Source organism: Papaver somniferum, chromosome 11 (assembly GCF_003573695.1).
Source record: "Papaver somniferum cultivar HN1 chromosome 11, ASM357369v1, whole genome shotgun sequence".
NCBI classification, from domain to species: domain Eukaryota; kingdom Viridiplantae; phylum Streptophyta; class Magnoliopsida; order Ranunculales; family Papaveraceae; genus Papaver; species Papaver somniferum.
Window position 1 is genome coordinate 66664793 of NC_039368.1, and position 21136 is coordinate 66685928.

At 35.9% G+C, this 21136-nt stretch overlaps 2 protein-coding genes and 1 pseudogene across 3 annotated transcripts; 1 reads left to right on the forward strand and 2 right to left on the reverse strand.

Moving 5' to 3' along the window:
* Positions 1-351: 351 nt before the first annotated feature.
* LOC113325557 lies at positions 352-451 on the forward strand (annotated as a pseudogene).
* Positions 452-12238: 11787 nt separating this feature from the next.
* Positions 12239-16935, reverse strand: LOC113322099 (probable DNA replication complex GINS protein PSF1). Of its 2 annotated transcripts, XM_026570119.1 has the most exons (8): positions 16810-16896; positions 15941-16083; positions 15231-15336; positions 14134-14201; positions 13143-13256; positions 12869-13031; positions 12627-12773; positions 12239-12536 (listed from the first exon to the last, which is right to left on the reverse strand). In XM_026570119.1, exons 3-8 carry the CDS (start codon positions 15303-15305, stop codon positions 12510-12512), a joined length of 594 nt encoding a protein of 197 aa, XP_026425904.1. In that variant the 5' UTR covers positions 15306-15336; positions 15941-16083; positions 16810-16896; the 3' UTR covers positions 12239-12509. The 2 variants fall into 2 exon arrangements, with proteins under 2 accessions (XP_026425904.1, XP_026425903.1); XM_026570118.1 differs by lacking the exon at positions 15941-16083 and having other exon boundaries at positions 12258-12536; positions 16810-16935.
* Positions 16911-20260, reverse strand: LOC113322098 (beta-glucosidase BoGH3B-like). The gene is made up of 10 exons (XM_026570117.1): positions 20193-20260; positions 19537-19796; positions 19209-19413; positions 19014-19104; positions 18786-18931; positions 18376-18619; positions 18181-18285; positions 17902-18084; positions 17551-17755; positions 16911-17429 (listed from the first exon to the last, which is right to left on the reverse strand). Exons 2-10 carry the CDS (start codon positions 19760-19762, stop codon positions 16942-16944), a joined length of 1893 nt encoding a protein of 630 aa, XP_026425902.1. The 5' UTR covers positions 19763-19796; positions 20193-20260; the 3' UTR covers positions 16911-16941.
* Positions 20261-21136: the final 876 nt, after the last annotated feature.

Here is a 21136-nt window from a genome sequence, read left to right on the forward strand (position 1 = left end):
TAAAGAGCATTGGCTTGCTCTTCAATATTCTGGCCTTCCCAAAAAGGCTCCTCTCTACCACTAGTCTGGCCCATTTCTAAAGCTTCTAACCTTTTTGCTATAGCAACAATTTTGGCATCTGATTCACAGCCTCCTTCTACCCTATTAACGTTTCCTCTACTTAAAAGAATTGTTTTCTGGGGTGCCCTACTATTTTCCATTGCTGGGTTTTTTCAGCGATTTCATTAAAAAATCTCATCGCCGCATCAACAGTTTGGTTTTCAAATCCACCAGTGCATAGAGACTCAACCATGGTCGTTGTGAAATAATTTAAACCCTCATAAAGGATCTGAACTAGCCTAACCTTTTTATAAACCATGATGAGGACACTGGGATAATAAATCATTGAACCTTTCCAAATACCTATATAAAGATTCTCCCTCTTGTTGTGAAAATGTGCATATTTGCGTCCTAATAGACAATGTTTTGTGCCTAGGGAAAAACTTATTGAAAAAGGCAGATGTAAGTTGTTCATATGTCTCAATTGACTCGGAGTCCAAACTATATAGCCACGACTTGGCCTTATCTTTCAGGGAAAATGGGAATAACCTAAGTTTCAAAGCATCATCATCTAAGCCTCTGATTCTTAGAGTATTACAAATTTCCTCAAAATCCCTAACATGGTAATAAGGGTTTTCATTTTCTTTCTCTAAAAAGATTGGGAGCATCTGTAAGGTCCCAGGTTTCAGTTCATAGGGTGCCTTCGTTTCATCTAACTTAATACACGAAGGACGAGTAGTCCTAGTTGGATTCAACAAAGCTTTCAAAGTTGCCATTTCTGGCGCTATCGGAGCAACATGGATTCTCTCCTCAGTCAAAGGACGTTCGAAAACAGACTCTTCAAAATTCGGACTCTCTAGATTAAGGTAATCGAGACGCTTCGAACTACTAGGTTTCTCTTTAACAAATCTACCTAGTGCGTCTCTTTTACGTTCAGGCATACAATAGAATTTTCTAAATTGGAAGGGTAAGCAAACACAGATCAAGGCCGACTCAACCAAATCAAACCTATTGATTTCTAGCAAACAAAAAGCATGATGGCTCCACTTAGATTGTTTCTAGACCAGCTTCTAATCCTTCGAAAGGGAATTCGTTACAATTTAAGAAAACCCCTCTGGAATCAATCCGAGTTAAAGTAAGTTGAATAGAGGCGAGGGAAGCTCGGTGGATCTTTGATACCCAAGGCCTCACCGGTATTACAAGGCGGCGAAATCACGCATTCAACTTACAGAAACCGCCAAGAACTTCGAAGTATGTTTAAAAGAGTAACCAATATTTTTCGAACGACTTTCCTGTTAAGCTCGTTACCCTATCGGTCTCGTTCTAGTCAAAATTTTAGGGTTAGGTTCGCGTAGGTTACGTGTTCCTAAAGCGGGCAAGAAGAGAACGGTGATGAAATCCGAACCCTTATCTTGTATGGCCAGGCCTTGCCCTTTACTAGAAAAATAAATGTCCGTATTCAGTCCTCAACATATATGCATACGAAGGAGTCTAGTAACTCGCTGACAGGGGATTCGCGAGTGTTTAGAATTTTACCTCCCGTTCCAGACGGGGGATGAATCGGTTGTAGTCGACTCGGGCCACTGACTCCGATGTCAAGTGTACGAACCCAAGGTGCAGAGACAATATCGTAATTGTCCTCCTTCTCTGCAAACAGTTTATATTTAAAGTACCCTTCCGTAGGGTAATTAAAAAAATAATGTCACAAAGTCCAAAAGTCCAAAAAGAAAAGAAAAATTACAAAAATAATAAACCCTAATACAGTTTTTTTTTTTCTAAAAGAAAATAAACAAACCATAAACTAAAATTGTCTAAAATAAAATTGTCTTCTTTTCTGTTCTTTTTGCTTTAATCTTTAGCTCCAAGTCTTTATGAAATCACCAAACTCTTTGGCTCAATTTTCTTTATGATCCAGAACCTGTAGACACAAGATAAATACTCAAAAACATTAAAAAAAGAAAAAAATAATAATAAATAAAATAAATCTAAAACCCTAAAAACAAGTCCGCGTCGGCGGCTCCAAAAATTGATGTGATTTGTAGATAGTGGTAAAAAGAGTGTCGTTTCTCAGACTTGTGAAGGATTTTTTTAGACTTAAATTCAAAACTAAAATAGAAAACACAATAAAAATTATAGCAAACTCAAACAAAGATGATATCAATATTAAAAGAAATACTGAGGCTAAGATTCCACTATTTTCCATGTTCAAAGTGATTAAATCAATACTTATATTTATGCAATTTTCTCGTTTAATTTGATTCTAAAATATTGCAACAAGTAGATTTTCAAAAGTAGTAATTGTAAATACCAAGTATGAAGCATCAAAAGTCTTAAAACTAAGCATACTCCATCAAAATAGATCACAATCACTCAAATAAAAATCATATTTAATAATAGTTCAAGGAAAATAATCATATAATTATTGCAAATAAAAAGATAAAATAGAATATACCACTTTTTGTTGGAAAAAATAGATTCCTCTATCGCCTCAGCAATGAGGTTTAGCTCCTCATAATAATCATGGTCTCAAAATATGTGTTTTTTGCTCAAAATATGATTAAAAGAGTGAAAAGTAATAACACAAACTGTTTGCAACAGTGTATCGGAGTTACAAAACAGCTGTTACAATGGAACTGTTACAGAAAACTGTTGTAAATATGTTGCTTTGTCGCTGATTACTCCAGAAACGAATGTCTTCAATGGCCTTTTGTTCTTCGTGTTCTTCCTTGTGCACCAGCAGAAACGATTTCCTGCAACTCTTGATTTCGTTCTCCGTTCTTCTCTAAACTTCCACCAACTCTCGATTATCCTGTTATGACTCCTTCTCAACCTATATATAGGAAACAGGACCAAAAATACTCGATAAAATCTCCCCTGCCTTTCACCAAAAGTTACGGAGTTATCTTCTTCTTTTTTTCTGCCAAGTAACGGTAATAACTCTGCCACCTCGGTTAACGCATCTTTTGATGGTTATGAACTTCCCAAATCTGGAAGATACGAATCCATGAAGATTATACCTTCTCCTATTGCACGTAACTGCCAAAGATAAATCAAAAAAATGTCGAGAATATCTTTCCTGACTTGTCGACAACTCCTATTTTATCTCAACTCTAGCACGCGTAGAAATCTTGTTGTGTTGTTACAACTAGTACCAAATCCAACAGTTGAGAAAATCCAACAAAATATCGACCAAATCTTTCCATGTTTCCGTAAATAGTTTTCTCCCCTGTTTTGTTTCTGATCGATACCTAGCCCAATTCAATCGATCCAAGCAATCATACCATCCCTGTTTAAGATAAACAGGTCCAACCCAATCGAGTTTAGTGATTGAATCTCTTAAAATCACGTCCAAAATCTAAACCCAAATATGTTCTTCACTTGCAACAGTTTCCCGCCAAATTTGAGAATTCAAATCGTGAAGATAAAGGGGCGCCCCCTATCCAGAGTAGGGGTGCCTTTAGCAGCTGCCTTAAGGGGTGACCTGGGGGTGCCCCTTATCCAAACCAGGGTTCCGAATAGCAAGTGTCCTCCGGGTGCTTTCCGACAACTTTTCGAGCCAATTTTTTCTAAAAATGTTTATTGGTCAAAAATACCTACAAATAAATAAAACACCATAATAAGTACAAAAATAAGCCCTAACAATATATAGAATCGAGACAAATCGGACATAAAAATGTGTCTATCACCTTGGGACCTATCTCTATGAATCTCAATGCAAATAACTTAAGAGGCTTCACTCATATCCTTTATTTCAAAGTTTTTGTGAAACAATCTGTTTTAACTTTATGTAACAGTCCCAGATCTGTACTAGCTAACAAAAATCATCTACATATAGGATAAAAACGATTAGTTCGCTCCCACTAACCTTAAGATATATACATTTATCCATAACATCTTTCAAGAAACCAGATGAAGATATCACATTATGGAATTTCATATACCAATCGCAGGTTGCCTGTTTAAGCTCATATATAGATTTCCTTAGTTTGCAAACTATATGATCACCTTGACTTGAAGAGAAACCTTGAGGTTGCACCATGTACACTTCCTCATTTAGACTTCCATTGAGGAATGCATTTTTCACATCCATTTGGTGTAACTCTAAGTTGAAATGAGCTACTAATGCCATGATTATTCTAAATGAGTCTTTCTTTGAAACTGGAGTGAAAGTCTCATGGTAATCAATACCCTCCTTTTGAGTAAATCCCTTAGCTACAAGTCTAGCCTTGTATCTGTCAACATTACCTTTAGAGTCTCTTTTGATCTTAAAGATCCATTTACAACCAATAGGTTTAACTCCTTTGGGTAATTCTACAAGGTCCCAAACTTGACTGTTAGCCATGGAATCCATCTTTTTTTCATGGATTTTAACCAAATTTTGGATTTCGCATTATTAACAGATTATGAAAACGTCACTGGATCATCCTCAACCCCGATTTCATAGTCACATTCTTGAAGATATACTTTATAGTCTAAGGAAATTGTAGATTTTCTTGATCTTGAGGATCTCCTTAATGGAATCTTAACATTTTCATTTTGAATATGTTGTATTTCAGGTTCCATTATAATTGGCTCTTCATTAAGTGACAAGTCTTGAATCACTACTTCTTCTTCTATGACATTTTTCGGAATGTCTTGCGAAGCGGATAATTCTAAAAAAGACTCCCACTGATATTGCCATCCTCTATAAATCTTGTATTTTTAGCCCCAATTATTTTCATTCTGTATATCTTCCAGAATATTCACCACCTCTATCTGATCTTGCAATTGTCTCCCCACTTCTGCTTTTAAATGATTTAAAAGCATTTTGCTTCATTTTTATCATTAAGAAGATAAAGATACACAAATCTTGTATGATCATCAATAAAAGTGATGAACCACTTTTGACCATTCAAACATGGAGGTGTAATTGGTCCACATATATCAGTATGAATGATTTCCAAAATGTTTGAACTTCTCCTAGCACCTTTCTTTGTCTTGTTAGTTTGTTTTACCTTTATACAGTCTACACAGGTACCGAAGTCAGAGAAATCAAGAGTTCACAAAGCACCCTATTTCACTAACCTCTTTAACCTTGTAACGGATATATGTCCCAATCTTCTATGACATAACATAGATGATTCTTTATTCACAATACTATGTTGTATGCCAATAACTTTCTTATGTCTTGAAACAGAAATAAAATATCTAGAAGACGAAGGAATGTAAAAAGTTCTTTCTAAATCCAAAGTTAAGAACAAGTCTAAAGGTTCCAACAACTTCAAAAGTTGAAGGTATCATGTTCCCAGAATATATAGATGCAATGTTCGTTGTTTATTGGTTTTCTTTGGCTAAGGAAGCCTTGCATAATATTGGGAATGTGGATTGTAGAACCAGAATCAATCCACCAAGTATTGTGATGTAAATCGACCATATTAGATTCAATACATACAATGATATATTGTAATTTTGCACACTGGAAGTCCCATTATACCTTATTGATGACAAAACAAAGAGAATTTTCTCTTTATATTCCTTATAGTCGTCACCATTCAATGTTGGGATACGAAAAGATAGAAATTCAAAAGCAGATTGCATAACTACAAATGATAATAAACAAGCATGTTCACAATCAATTATCGAAGCAAACACAATAAAAACTAGAATCAACCAATGTCTACTATTTTAGTTAAAACTTCAAGTTATTTTAACCCTCCTGTGGGTAAAAGTCACAACAACACATAATATCATAAATACAAATGACATACATGTATGTATAATTCCGTATGATATGACTAATAAATTTAAAATATCAAATTAAAAACATTTTTTACCTATGGGCATTAAGAAACTTTCAATCTAATATTTCATTTAATATCATATCCCAAACAACACCTACAGACTTCTCTATGGAGCCAAATCTACTCAATATATGGTTGTTTGCAAAAGAGTTTTCATAATATAAGATGTTGTTCTTATAAAGACAAAACTCACAATTATATTACATATAAATTTCGCATGCAACACAATCTATAAATAGTTACTAGATCATATTCACGAAAGTAATATAAGCAAGAAATATTTATGGAAGCCGTAATTATGGGATTAGTATAAATTTTCAAAACGTCAATCCAATAATATTTAACGTTTCCAAATCCTTTTTCCGTGCATAATCTTAATTTTCCAGAGATAATTAAGGACTAAAATTTATTCATGAGAGTAATAAAAGTAGGAGATAGTCATGGAAAGTAAAACGAGATATCTTCATGCACAAAATATTTTAATTACCCTACTATCTGCATTCTATATTCTAAGTAGTTTCATGCACAATCTTAATTACCCAGGTGTAATAAGGAAACAACAAATGCAGTACTCTTAAAGTCACAAAACAAGTGTCCGCCAGATACCATACGATTAAATTACTTATTAACCTAAACACACTAATCACGCGCACACACATGTATTAGAACCCATTTCAAGAGATTTTTAAGGAAGCAATAACTAGGTTGTACAAAATCTCAAAATTATGAGATAATTAAGGAAATTGCAATTTGCAATTTTTAAAAACACGATTATCCCAGTAGATTCATGCAATCCAGATTAAGCACAATCTTAAATTAAAGATATACTAAGCATGTTGTGGGACCCTATTAACAGTTCAAATCATCCAAAAACATGTATACATCCGCATCAAAACGGCTTTCCCATAATTGTCGTGATTACAAAATATGATTTGGTTATGATTCTGATTTATCCAGATGCTACTATAATATAAATATGATCCTAAATCATGATTTGTATTATCAAATCAAACAAGGACTAGAGCTGCTTATACTCGAATTCTTTATGTGGAAACAAGATGGATCACATACCTCTGGTTGTAAGAATCACGCTCGTTTCCATGATCAGTAGAACAAAATGAAGTAAGAATAATTATTACAAGGTCTGTCTACACTCTTATTAATCCTTATATCTCTCTGCTTGATGGTTACCGAAATTTTGAGATTGTTCTCAGTGAGTGTAGGGACCTGTTCTTAACCTCCCTAAATAACTCTTCCATGAAGAGTCACAACTAATAGAACTATGTTCTTGATAACAAGATTGTATTTCAAAGAAAATATTACAGAGAAAAACCCTAGAAAGATTTAGACAGAAGTCTGTATCTTCATTACAGAATAAATGAAAAAGTTGTGTAATATTTAAGATACACAGATGACAAGGACAGACTGGCTAGTCAAATAGTCAACTAGAGAACCAATAAGAAACAGACAAGTGTAATAAGAAGAGTGGTACATGATGTATACATGACAGTTACAGGTACAGCTGTAACACCTGACAGTTAACCAGAAACTTGTCTATTAGCCCCCTCAAGTTGAAGTGACCAGAATGATGAACCTTCAACTTGTCCCTGAGAAACTGAAATCTTGGCCTTGATAAACCCTTAGTGAAGATGTTTGCAACTTGTTCTAGAGCGGAAATGTAATGAACCTGCAGGTGCTTAGAGTGAACAAGTTCTCTAATAACAAAATGAAAATCCACAGCTAAATGTTTTATTCTACTGTGAAACACAAGGTTGAAGGACAGAAAAATAGCACTGATATTATTACATTGTAAAGTTGGAGTAAGTTGCAGAAAAACATGAAGATCCTTGAGTAGCTGACAAACCCAAGCAACCTCGGCAGCAGAATTGGCTAGTGATCTATATTCAGCTTCAGTGCTGGATCTATCCACAGTAGCTTGTCTCTTGATATACCAAGAAATATTATTAGCACCAAAGAAAATATAATAGCCTTCTGTACTCCTTGTATCAGGGGAACCAGCCCAATCTGCATCACTAAAGCCATGAACAGCTAGCATACCTTTGTCGAATAGAATTCCATAATCCACAGTAGACTTGATATAGCTTAAAATTCTCTTAGAAGCTGTCAAGTGGTCAGATTTAGGAGACTGCAGGAACTGATACATTTGATTAACAGCATAACAGATTTCAGGCCTAGTCCATGTCAGATATTGTAATGCTCCAACTAAAGATCTATAAGGAGTTGGATCAGAGAGTGGTACTCCATTAGTAGCAGAAAGTTTGGTACCAACACAAACTGGTGAAGAACATGGCTTGCCACCCAGCATATCATGTTTGTTGAGTAAGTCCAAAGCATATTTGGTATGAGAAATAAATATATTGGATGCATCTCTCTTAAACTCTAAACCCAAAAAATAATGTAAATCCCCTAAGTCTTTGAGAGGAAAGTGAGTTTGAAGAAGTGAGATAAGTTCAGAGCAATATGAAGATGATTTACCTGTAATGAGAATATCATCTACATAAACAAGAATCATGGTAATTCTTGACCCAATTTTCTGAACAAAGAGAGAAGTATCTGCAGTAGAAGCCACAAAGTTGTAGGAGAGAAGAACATTCATTAACTTCTCATACCATGCTCTAGGAGCTTGCTTCAGTCCATAGAGGGATTTGTGAAGTTTACAAACTTTATTGGGATGCTCGGGATCAACAAAACCTGGTGGTTGAGTCATGTAAACTTCCTCTTGTAAGTCACCATGAAGGAAAGCATTGTTCACATCAAGTTGAATGATTTTCCATCTAAATTGTACATCCAAATAAAGAAGAACTCTGATTGTAGATGGCTTTACCACATGACTGAAAGTCTCATCATAATCAAGTCCATCTTGTTGATGAAATCCTTTGGCAACAAGCCTTCTTTATGCCTTTATATTTTACCATCAGGGTTGTGTTTGACTTTAAAAACCCATTTACAACCTACCAAATTCTGATATGGATCGAGGTCAACTAAGGACCATGTACCTGCTGTTTGTAGGGAAGTATATTCAGTGACAAGAGCAGGACCCCATTTAAGATGCTTCTTAGCTTGAGAGACACAAGTGGGTAGGGGAGAAGGTGTAGTAGAAACAAATGAAGCAGAGAGAGCATATTTTGAACAATAAACTTTTGGTTTTCTAATACCCATTTTACCCCTAGTAACCATGTTGTGTTGATTCATTACAATAGTAGGAGTAGAAGATACCTCAGGAATAGCAGTTGTAGATGATAGAGATGATTGAAGGACATCAGAAGAAACTGAAGTAGAAGTATCTGCAGTAGAAATAGGTACTGAAACAGTTGGTGAAGCATCTGACACAGGTGAATTAGGTTAAGCATTTGAAATATCCAGTGCACATGGAGATATAGGTGTAGTTGTATAATTACTTGGCAAAGTAGAAGCAGCTGAAATATCTGAAGCAGAAGTAGAAGCTGGTGCAACTGTAGAAACTAGTGGAGTTCTTCTCAAAGGATAAGAAGTTTCATCAAACATTACATTTCTGGAATATACACTCTGCCAGAAGATGGATGAAGGCACCTGTCTCCTTTATGATTGAGGCTATATCCAAGAAATATGCACTTCAAGCTTCTTGGCTCCAATTTGTGAGCATTGTAAGTTTTGAGCCATGGGTGACAGAGACAACCAAAAGATTTCAAAATGGTAGTACTACAATGAGAAGAAGCAGAAAATGGTAGTCTATGACTTCTACCAAGTTGACATTCATGACAAAAAAACAGGTGTTTTGACTATGTTGGATAAGGAAAGAACTCTACTAACATGTTGCATACTAGTAAAAGAAGGATGGCCAAGTCTTCTATGCCATATTGCTGCTGAAGGTGATGAAGAACTAGAGTAAGCATGATGTCATGTATCTGGTGAAGCTTTAGATTTGGCTTTGGCAGTGAAGTTGATAGGATATAAACCATTACTGTGAGGGCCTTGTAAAGTAATCTTCCCAGAGAAGAGATCCTTCACAGTAAAACCAAGAGGATCAAAAGTGATGGAGCATTGATTATCTGAGGTAAACTTGTGAACAAACAACGGATTTGCTGAAGCTTGTGGTACATGAAGAATATTATTCAAAGCAAACAGTTGAGCAAGAGTATACTTAATTGATGAACAAATATGATGGATTTTCATACCTGTTCCATTGGCAGTGTGAATTTCATCAGAACCATCAAAAGGATTGGAAGTATGTAACTCAGATTCATCAGTTGTAATGTGTCGATTTACTTCAGTTTCTGCATACCAAGGATTTTCCCCCAAAATATTTGCAGAAGCTAACATAGCACTTAGATGTTGTGGTGTCTTTGTCTTTTGATACGCAAAATTCATGGGATGACGACAGGAGAGAGCATCATGTCCAGGTTTGATGCAAATTTGACATGGAACAGTATCTGGTGATGATGAACTAGATGGTTGTGATGTTGCAGGTGGTGGTGGTAGTGGTGGTGCAGAAGAAAATTTGAAATAACTAGGAGAATGAGGACGAGGACGAAACTGAAAATGACTCCTAGGAGGTTGATTATAGTGATTACCTCTGCCACGACCACGAGATCCAGAAGCATATTGATTTCTCATAGAAGCTTGAAAAGCAGCAAAGGCTCGACTGCTGGCTTCAGATAGAATAGCTGATGAACGATTTTGTACAACAATTTCTTCAGAGAGAAGAAGATTTTGAAGTTCCCTTGAATCAACTGGTGGAAATCGAATGCGAATTGAAGTACTGAAAGCTTGATATTCTTTTCCAATCCCATTTAAGATGGTAACAACAAGTTCATCATCTGAAACAGGAGAACCAGATGCAGCTAGTTGATCTGCAATCTTCTTAATTTCACCAAGATAGGTCATCATAGTTCCAGATCCAAGTTTTAAGGATTGCAATCTTGTAAGAAGTTGAATTGAGTGTGTGGTGGAGCTTCGTGCAAAAATTAATTGAATGTTATCCCAAAGTTCTTTAGCAGAAGTAGCACCAACAACATACGGAAGAACCGAATCGGAGATAGTTGATTGGATCCAAAGAATTAACGTATTATCATCTTCAATCCAGTTATTGTAAGACGGATTAATATATGAGTTCCTTGTCATCACCATCAATCCATTCCTGAATGTATTTTCGAGGATAAGGAATTGAACCATCAAGAAATCCTGAAACCTTATATTTCTTCAATAAAGGAAATAGAAAACTTTTCCAGGTGAGAAAATTCTCTTATGTGAGTTTGAAATGAATAATATTGGAGATGTGATTTAATGGAATTTGAGAAATACGAGAATCATAATGATTATAAGCCATTGCAGATCAAAAATTAGAACAAAGCAATAGCAGAAAGATCAAAGATCAATGAAGAAGGCGGCGGAAAAAAGATCTAACCAATCGAATGATACCATAATAGAACTATGTTCTTGATAACAAGATTGTATTTCAAAGAAAATATTACAGAGAGAAACCCTAGAAAGATTCAGACAGAAGTCTGTATCTTCATTACAGATTAAATGAAAAAGTTGTGTAGTATTTAAGATACACAAAGAACAGACTGGCTAGTCAACCAGAGAACCAATGAGAAACAGACAAGTGTAAGAAGAAGAGTGGTGCAGGCTGTATACATGACAGTTATAAGTACAGCTCTAACACCTGACAGTTAACTAGAAACTTGTCTATTAACAACAGACATGAGAACCAATTCCAAAAAACACATACTTTCATGCGAAAAGACACAACCTTAGACATAGAGACGTGTCGTTTAGATGAAGCCATTCCATATGATGATAAGGCACATGGGACACATCATTGTTTTTCCAACATTTCGTTCATATGTATGTGAACTTTTGTGTTTATACATGACTGAGTGTTCGATAAAATGTATCACCGATTGTCATGACATGAGTGAGTTTTTGCACGACATATCGTAGGACACTCTTCAGTGCTGTAACATCAACCTAGGTAGTATTCAATAAGAAAAAGCTTGATTAATGCAACTATGCAACGCATGTCATGAAGTGTTTGTCGCATTCAAATGCAAACATAGGAATCTCTATTTGAGCTCAAAATATCCTTCACGTACGTACACAACAAAACTTTGTATTTATTAAAAGTGAAGTCCTTGGATAATAGGTTAATACACGTTCAGGTTCATGTTTGCCATGTTTTTGTTCTTCCCATTCACGTTCTTCTTCTTCTTGTTCAATAGATTCTTCTTGATGGTGAAAAAGTTCTATACTTGAAGAACTACCAATTTTTGCTAGTATAGTTTGTGTTTGCTCCAATCGTAGTTATCCCAATCAATATCTTCCTCATTCGTGTTGTTTGTTGCTATCCGTAAGTATTGTTTTATCACGGAAGTGGTTTAGGGTAAATAGTTTATGAATGATTGGGTTTAATCACGAAATTTGTTTAGGGTTAATCATGGTTTTAACTAAATATAGAGTTACATTAAATGAGGGCAGAGTAGTAAAAATCAGTATTTTTGTTAGGGGGAAAGACAATTTTCTGCTCATTCCCCCTTATGACGGAAAGTCAAACAAAATATACCATAGTCAAACTATTTTAGCTTTCCCCCTAAACAAATCAGCTTTCCTTATAACAAAAATGATGAGGAGAAAAGAAATGACACCCCCAGAAGTTAAATATGCGAGTGACTAAAAAATTACAGCTAGCCTTCAACCTGAGAGTTCCTCCATCAAACCCTGATTCATGAAAAAGAATAATAGAGATGACACTGCCACACAGGTTTGTAGTTCAATATAAAGCACACATACAATTGGTAATCCACTCACCAGTGAGATGAACCTTTCAGCATCCGTGCGTTTAAGAAAGTGTATAGAGTGCCGTGCAAGATTTGATGACTGATCTCCCAGAGGCACATGACCGATATCTTCGAGGACCCTGACTTTTAAGTAAGGATCCTTCGGAGGAACCATATCCTGCAAAACACAGAATGTAATTCATCTACAGTTAAGTAGGGGAATGAAGGAGGCTTGACGGAGAAACAAGGAGACAGAGTGAGTGAGGTACTTACCACAGTCAAATCAAGGTCCAGCTTTGAGATGTATTTCTCTAAAGCATCAGAATGATTTTTGAAATACTCTACCTCACAGTGGTTAAGCTTTTCTTTAACTTCTTGAGGAAGTGTATGCCCTACCTTCCATCTTAAATCCTGAATAATTTGCGCACGATTATACCTGTTTCATAGGGAAGTTCCATAGGCACGCGAAAGGTTAACCCAAGCACCGTACACTAAGAAAAGGTGGATACATCAAATGAATATACATCATTAGCTTAAGAAGAATTACATATAAGCCATAAGACAACGCTTGTTCCGAGATAAAGAGAGGTGGTGGATAACAGCACCAAAGTGGTCAGCATTTCTAGTAGTCTGTACGTCTAAACCTTCATCCTGAATTTTCCTGATAACCATACGAACAACGAGAACATAATTAAAGAAAATAAAGATTATTTTTTTTTTGCAATGAATCAACTGAATGTAAAGCCTGGACATTAATATAGCTAATTGAGCAAGATAAACTTCGCTACTAATCTCTTAATATGCGATAATCAGCTACCTTTTATAAGTATTGATTCTGAAGTTAAAGTTTAGCACTTCTGCAAATAGGTCACCTTGACGAGTACTTTCCAGAGGATACCTACTTTGATTTGAATCATATAGATGACAACAGTTCTTATAGCATACCAAAGGAAGGTATTGCAAGATTAAGGTTGCTAATTCATTCAGAACCGTTCCTGCAAAGTTATGCTTAGGGATAGCAACAGGGTGTTTGGAACAGCTTTCAGTAAACCGTAGAACCCAGGTGTTCCTGTTGCTGTCTTAAGTATAAGCAGTGCCTAATTGGCTATAACCACCTTAAGATTATGTAAAGGAGCCAAGATGAAATGACACCAAACAGCAATTGAATAGACTATATTATCAACTAATATCAGGTTATCTGTTAGTCATTCTCACAGGTCATTCTGCAAATTCCACCTATTAAAATTACTCTATCCAATCACGGAAAGTTATTTCCAATGGAACAATCAAGGACACTGTTGACTTATATTCCTGCCCGGACAGGTTAGGCTTGTGAATAAGCACTATTCCATTCAACGTTATAGCGGCGAGATTATAATGGGCATTGCGTTTACACACCTTTGATGTGCAAGTTTCAGCCTTTAAAAAGTTACTGAGTGGGGGAAACAACATAAAACCTTCCACAATTTTATAGATTATTCAGTTGAATGGTAACTGTCAAGAAATTTCTAAGAATCACAAATACCAAAAAGGATTACCTCATCAAGTTCTGAAGCTCTAAGTGGTGGTTATCGCACTCTTTAATTACTTGATCAACCAAATCATTCTACACGATAACAAGGACACAAATTATCCAACAAAAAATTCAATGCACCTTAACATGTGAAAAGATCAAATTCAGGATCCACAATTTCTTTCGATGTGTAAATAATAACAATTGGATTGAGTATATGGATATAAAGAAATGACCTTTTTATAACCAAATGTAAGAATTGATATGCTTAAACATGGGAAGCAGGAAGGGAGTAAGTAAGGTGAATGAAACTGCATTGGCTACTCAAAGGAGCTGAAGCTATAAATGACAAAGTAATAGAATAGTCACATTTCAAATGTAGGAAATGATTCAAATTTAGAGACACGGCTTTGTAAGAGTACATCAAAGATGTCCGTACACCTCAGATAATCCAATTTCTCAAACAAAATTAAACTGATCTTTTGTTTTGTTTTTAGATTAAAAAATTCTTCTAGGGTGAATGACTCAGGAGTCCATGGTTAAACGATCATATGTTTACACTTTACACGAAGTGACGATCAAAATTTAAAGAAACCTCTAACTCTAGAAATTTGCTAATATAAAATTTAACTGAATCTACTGATATATTCCCACGCAAAATGCAGTGCTCTATTTACTGAACTAATGATCTTAATGCGAAGATGAATGAAAAGAATAAACTTTGACTACTTAAGTCAATATGTCTCAACTACAACCATCCGTCCTGAATGGATTTACTAAAGAAAGCAATCACTCATCCTCGTTGTTCATTTTGATATTGGATTACCCTAGAGAAATAGCAAACTCAAAATCCACACATAGACCAAACAATGAGCTGTCTGAAACTAAGTCAAACAAAAAAAAGAACAGTTAAATGAGTCGTGCGTTAAGAACAGGTAAGAATGAACTTGACTACTTAAGTGAATATGTCTCATCTACAATTCAACAAAAAAAAATTTAAGTGAATATGTCTCATCTACATAAGTGAATATGAGCAGTTGAAATAATTCAACAATTTTTTTTAACTGTTGAACAAGTAGTGCGTTACGAACAGGTAAGAAAAACAGAGTTGGGCAGACTTACATTGAAAGAAGAGAGTTGATTAGCCTCATTGCTGGCAAGTTCCTTCACCAGCTGCGATGCTGTTCTTCCATACATCTTTGCTGGCTTCCAAAGTTTCAAAAACAACCTATATACCAGATATCAGAAATGGAAAAATCATCCACAGGCTGTAAACAACAATAAAAAAGAGAGACCAAAATAATTCCTTTTCTCGACATTCTGCTGGGTAGATAAGAGTTTTTTTATAATCTTAAAAACATCTTGATAGCAACTAGCAATGAAGTTCACCAGCACTATAAAGCGAATGTCAATCCAAGTCTGCAGTCAAAATGTTGCATGGGAGTTGCAAAATACTGAAGTTTGGAGCTACAACTAAAATTAGTAGGGGCTTGAAAATGTGAGCATGTTTGTTTATATCCTGGTTGGCAAAAAGAAGACACTAGACAAAAGCCTCATTTACCAAAAGGAATACTACTGAGAATTTACAAGTGAGGTAAGTCTAGATTTTGATAGAGTCTAGCCCATAAATATTTGTTGTTTGCACCTAATAAATACATTTTACAAGTATTCAAGGGTAAGATTGTTCATTTCTTCTAAATTGTTGAAAATATGATATTCTTCGAATTTTAGATATCACATGAATAACAACGATTACAGTTGCAACACAGGTGTTCAAGACATGTTTATTTCTTACTTATACATATAATATCTAAAATAAGTAAACCACCAACCTCTAACAGTAGAGAAACTTGAGAACTTGCTGGATTACCTATCTCGATGATTTCTTCCGCAAAATCACTAATCAAGGTTCTGGTATCAACTTCAACAAGGAGATCATGCTCAATCCATAACAAAGCTTACCTATTGATTCTTTCTTAGGACATGGAAATAACAGGTCTTGAGATTAATTGCTGCCACTATAGAGATGTAGGCAAACTGTGGAACTCTAGACAATACGGACAATTTTTTTGGAGTATCTTGAAATTTTATATTGTCGAATTGGGGAATTATTGTTACAGAGACCATGAGCTTAATCTCTTTCAGCCAACGAACAAGTAAGAAATCCAATCAAATAACTCAATAAAAAAATTGTATATTATCTGTATAGAGTATAATCATTCTGGAGAGGTCAATCTAGGTCTAGCGATTTTCCTTAGAATGATAATAATTTATGTATATTCTGGATATATTGCCTAATCTGCAATTTTATTCTATCTAGCGATTTGCTAAACAACATGTCTTTAGAACCAAATGCAGCAGGGGTTTAAGGAGCTTTACTCGCTGCTTGCAGTAATCATAGCATTATGGGTTACAATCAAGATTTCTACAAAAGCTTTGGGAGTTTAATGGCCTATTTATCAAGGTTTCTCTCAACAATGTTTGATATCAGGAAATCGAGAAGGTGTTAAGAAAATTAGAGAGTGTCACTATATTGAGATTCAGATCATTGTTCTCGATCAAAAAAAAACTAACCTAAAATGCAGAAAAAAAACCATAATCATAAAATAACCAAGTACGAAATTAAAATTTAGTATTACCAGACACAAATTAAAACCCTAAAATATAAAGAAATGAACACAAAGTTGCTTATTTTCCATACCTTAGCTTAGAACATTAAAATCTTACAACTGTGTTCTCTCTTTCTCCCTCTCTGTGTAACTAGAGCTAAAATTTAAGCTTCCGTTCTTTGGAATTCTGGGTTTCAAGGAAAAAAAAATCTGGAGCGAAGTTTCTAATTTGTAGATACAGGTTTGGTCTCCAGCCCGAACCCGAATGGGAAAAGCGGGTCATAATGAGAGTCCCCTACATTCATTGGAAGTTGATCAACAGTCTTGAACCAGGTTCTTGCTAGCTTGCCAGTGAACCCATAATCACCGAAAAGAGCATCAGCTACACCTTGTCCTTCACTTCCAGGGAGCCAAGCAGCCACTAGTGCATTTATCGATGATACATATGGTTCAATTACAACAGGACGTCCGGATATGACGACAACGACACATTTAACAGCGCCACATACTTTAGTGATTGTGCTGGGTCCTGGTTCAGGAACGGTGAGGTTTTGACTGTCACCGAAAGTTTCTGCATAAGGATATTCACCAACTACAACAATGGCGTAGGAGAAGTCGTTGGACTTGAGGAAATCAGCATTAGGATTCTCATTGTAGGTAACTTCTGTGCTTGGGTCTACGGTGGCTTTGATGGCATTGAGGATTGTAGTTCCTGTTCACACGACCATTGTAATTTGTCAATGAGGACTAAGAAATTCTTTAACTTCATTGCAGAGTAATTTTAAACAAATGTAGATGACAGAATATAAATGGAAAACAGCAGGCTAGCTCACCCTCGGTATAGTTATTGCCGGAAACTCCTTGCCATGTAAGTGTCCACCCACCACATTGATATCCCAAGTTATTGGCATGGGTTCCTGCAACAAGTATCTTAGGCACCTTTTTCGGTAGAGGCAGGATTGCGTTATCTGAGGAATTTCCATTCTTCAATAGTACAAGTGATTTCCTAACAGCTTCCCTAGCCAACTCCCTGTGCTCCTGTTACACAAATTGCAATAGTTAGTTACACTTCCTTGCACCAATTTTGGTGAAGTTTGGTCATTCCACAGTCCACAGTAGGGGCTTGTTGGCCAAACTAACTGTAAACTTACACAAAAGTGTCCCTGCAATTTTAGTCAACTAACCTTGCACCCAATCTTGTCAGCTAGGCTGAGATCAGCATATGGGTTTTCAAAAAGACCCATAATGAACTTGACACGCAAGATCCTCTTCACTGCATCGTCGATACGGCTCATTGGAACGACATTCTTATTGACTAGGTTGGTTAGTATAGTACTGAACTCATTGTGGTCATAGGGAACCATGACCTGCAAGAACGTATCAACCTCGAATATTAGATGGTTCAACTAAAACAGATGCGTCTACACGTTGGAAAAGAGACGGCAAATGGATGTGTTACTGACCATATCAATGCCAGCATTAATTCCGACTTCAACTGAATAAGTGTAATTTATATGGCGTGGATATGTAAGGCGGTCAATTCCCTGCCAATCTGAGATGACAAAACCCTGTAGTACCATAACAGTAAGTAGTGTTATAATCAAATGACAAGGTGAAAATAAGGATTACTGATATAATAGCAGTCAAGATTGGTTTACCCGAAAACGCAGGGTTCCCTTGAGGAAGTCAGTGACCAAACCACGGTTTGCGTGCATCTTCTCTCCATTGATGCTCGAATAAGAAACCATCACGGTTGAAACGCCTTTCCTAATAGCGTCAACATAAGCAGGCATGTGAATTTCGAGTAACTCGTGCCAGCTAACAATTGTGTTGTTCTCGTTGATCCCATTGATAGTTCCACCATCACCCACAAAGTGTTTTGCACATGCGGCAACCTTAGTCCTGCGCAGGATCAACACCATACTATTACTTTAACTAAACATGGGTTCTAATGTAATTTTAATGGCTAAAACAATAAGGGAATCTAAGCACAAAACTTCTCATATCTATGGAACACAACAATGTATAAATGAGATAAAGGAAATGAAAATGAATAAAGATTACGTACTTTCCACCAAGATAAGGAACAGCTTTCCTAGCATCAGCTGGAACTTCACCCTGTAGTCCTGAAACGAGCTCTGTCATGCTTCGTACAATTTTGTAGTCTTCGCTATAGCTCTCATAACATCGGCCCCATCTTGGATCTCTGCAAACCTGCATGTCAAAGAAAAAAATGATTAATGGATTGAGAACTGAATTAAACCCAAAGAACTGTGTACCACAGAATTGTCCTTACCGCTATACATGGAGCAAAAGCATACTGAACGCCAGTAGCTCGAACTTCTAGAGCAGTAGCAGCTCCAATTCTCTTCACAAGATCAGGATCCCTAATAGGATGAAAGTTTTTATCAAAAACATACTCTCTTTTTCATCTTAACATACTAAGTTATAAATAGGAAGCTATCAGCAATTAGTATATATCTGTATCTACCTGGTGACTCCAAGCCCGACATTGTGAGGGAATATTGTGGCTTTGTAGACATTGTTATGCCCATGAACAGCATCAATTCCATAGATCATAGGTATCCCGAGACGCGAAGAAAGAGCTCCTCTCTGGAACTCATTAATCATATTGACCCATGCCTCAGCGGAAGCGTTTATCGCAGGAACACTACCACCAGCACTCAGTAAACTCCCTATTTCAACATGTATTTACTTTTCATTAGTTCATCGTTTCCCTTAAAAACAACTGGAGTATTTCGGAGTTATAAATTTTGTTAACAAGAGCGAGATTCTAAGAGATGTAAATTATAACTCACCAATAAAATTATTCTTCATAGTATCAGCTGTCACGTTTAGCCGATCAATCTGTATCATCTGCCCAATCTTCTCTGCAAGAGTCATCTGACTCATTAGGTTCTTAATCCGAACACCTATTGGTTGCTTCGGATCTTTATATTTCACATATTGTTCTTCAGCTATAGCCATGCTTACACAGCATGATAGGAACAAGATCCCCGCAAAACTGAGGGAAATTCTCGACATATTACCCGAACCTTAACGAATTCCGTCTTCAATTCTGCAGTAAACAAGTTATTAAGAAGGCTGGATGGTGACACAAGAACCCAGAATCCAGATGATTATGAGACAAACAAAGAAGGTAAAATGTTGCACTAGAGAAACGAAAGAGCAGAAGAAGAAATGCCTAACAGAAATAGGGTCTTAGGTAGGCCAACCAAGAAAATGTGCATGATGAAAGTCATGAAACATAGAAGTTGCACACAATCTTGAATGAATAAGAGATTCCCACTTTTGTGTGAGACTTTTTGGTTAAACAAAAGCAAAAATCAAAATTTTCTCAACTATATCAAACTGAAATGAAGTTTAATGTAGTAGAATTGAAATTGGTGAACCACAACAGAAATATAAAACAGAAAAATTCATAAACTAATATAAAAATTACTGTAAAACTTACTTAGTGATGAAGTTTTAGGATTGATATGCTTACATGATCGTAAACCTGAGGTATTTATAGAGACGAAGATTAAACAAAAAATGAAATGAGATAAAAAGATAATTAACCATTCCAATTTTTGACAGATACTATCAATTAATGTCTTCCCAAATTTGGCGGTAAATCTTAGTAAATACGGATTTTCTTCTATAAATGGCGGTACTTATCCATAGAATTCAAAATTAGGACAGTATTATTGTTGTATATCCGTATCACCGCTTCTGATACTTCCTATTTTAATTTAGCATTTAATTTTGCAGTTATTTCTTAACCGTTTTAGAATCGTACCACCATCATGGTCATGGTGAGGATAAGTCGGACTTATGGAATGAATAGATATTGCCTAATCCGACTTTAATCTATCCGAGTTTCTAGGATGTGCCAGACTGGGTACTACAAAATTTCTTAGTCAAGTAAATTGGCCATTTCTGTGGTGTTGCAGATCTTTTGTGTGATGATGCTGTATAAAATCTTATGAAAATCATATATTTACTACTTTTTTCATGAATCATAACATGCATTTTAATTTCACAAGCTATCAACAACATCGTAAGTTGAGGAATGGATTCTGTAGACCATTTTGCATTTTCTTGTCTACAGAACAAACCTATACTGACTAATAACGAACGGAGCTTTGATAGACGTACCGATGATAAGCACCGAGCTGTGCACCGAACTGACCATAGTGAAGCACTCTGTGCATTGGGATAGAGGTGGGCAGAAGTGGATCCCGCCCCTCCTCTCACATGGTGCCCACTGCGGTACTTATTCTTCAGTTCATCTATACTTTCTGTAACCAAGCACTGTCAATTTAAGTAAGAACATCTTGTCAAAAAAAAAAAGTACAAAAATAAATAAATGGTGTGATTTTTATTCTTGGCTAACCTCTATGGGCTAGACTGAAC

Bases quoted from the DNA above. Each gene is read 5' to 3' on its own strand.
- LOC113322099 (XM_026570119.1), bottom strand. From the start codon at position 15,305: ATGTATGGAAGAACAGCATCGCAGCTGGTGAAGGAACTTGCCAGCAAT. The intron at 13,257-14,133 runs GTAATCCTTTTT...TATGGTTATCAG, and splicing joins GAGCTTCAGAACTTGATGAG to GAAAATTCAGGATGAAGGTT. The intron at 12,537-12,626 runs GTGAGTGGATTA...TTCATGAATCAG, and splicing joins CTGAAAGGTTCATCTCACTG to GGTTTGATGGAGGAACTCTC.
- LOC113322098 (XM_026570117.1), bottom strand. From the start codon at position 19,762: ATGTCGAGAATTTCCCTCAGTTTTGCGGGGATCTTGTTCCTATCATGC. The intron at 19,105-19,208 runs GTAGATACAGAT...TCATCCTATTAG, and splicing joins GTCGGGCTTGGAGTCACCAG to GGATCCTGATCTTGTGAAGA. The intron at 17,430-17,550 runs GTGAGCTAGCCT...TCGTGTGAACAG, and splicing joins CGGCAATAACTATACCGAGG to GAACTACAATCCTCAATGCC.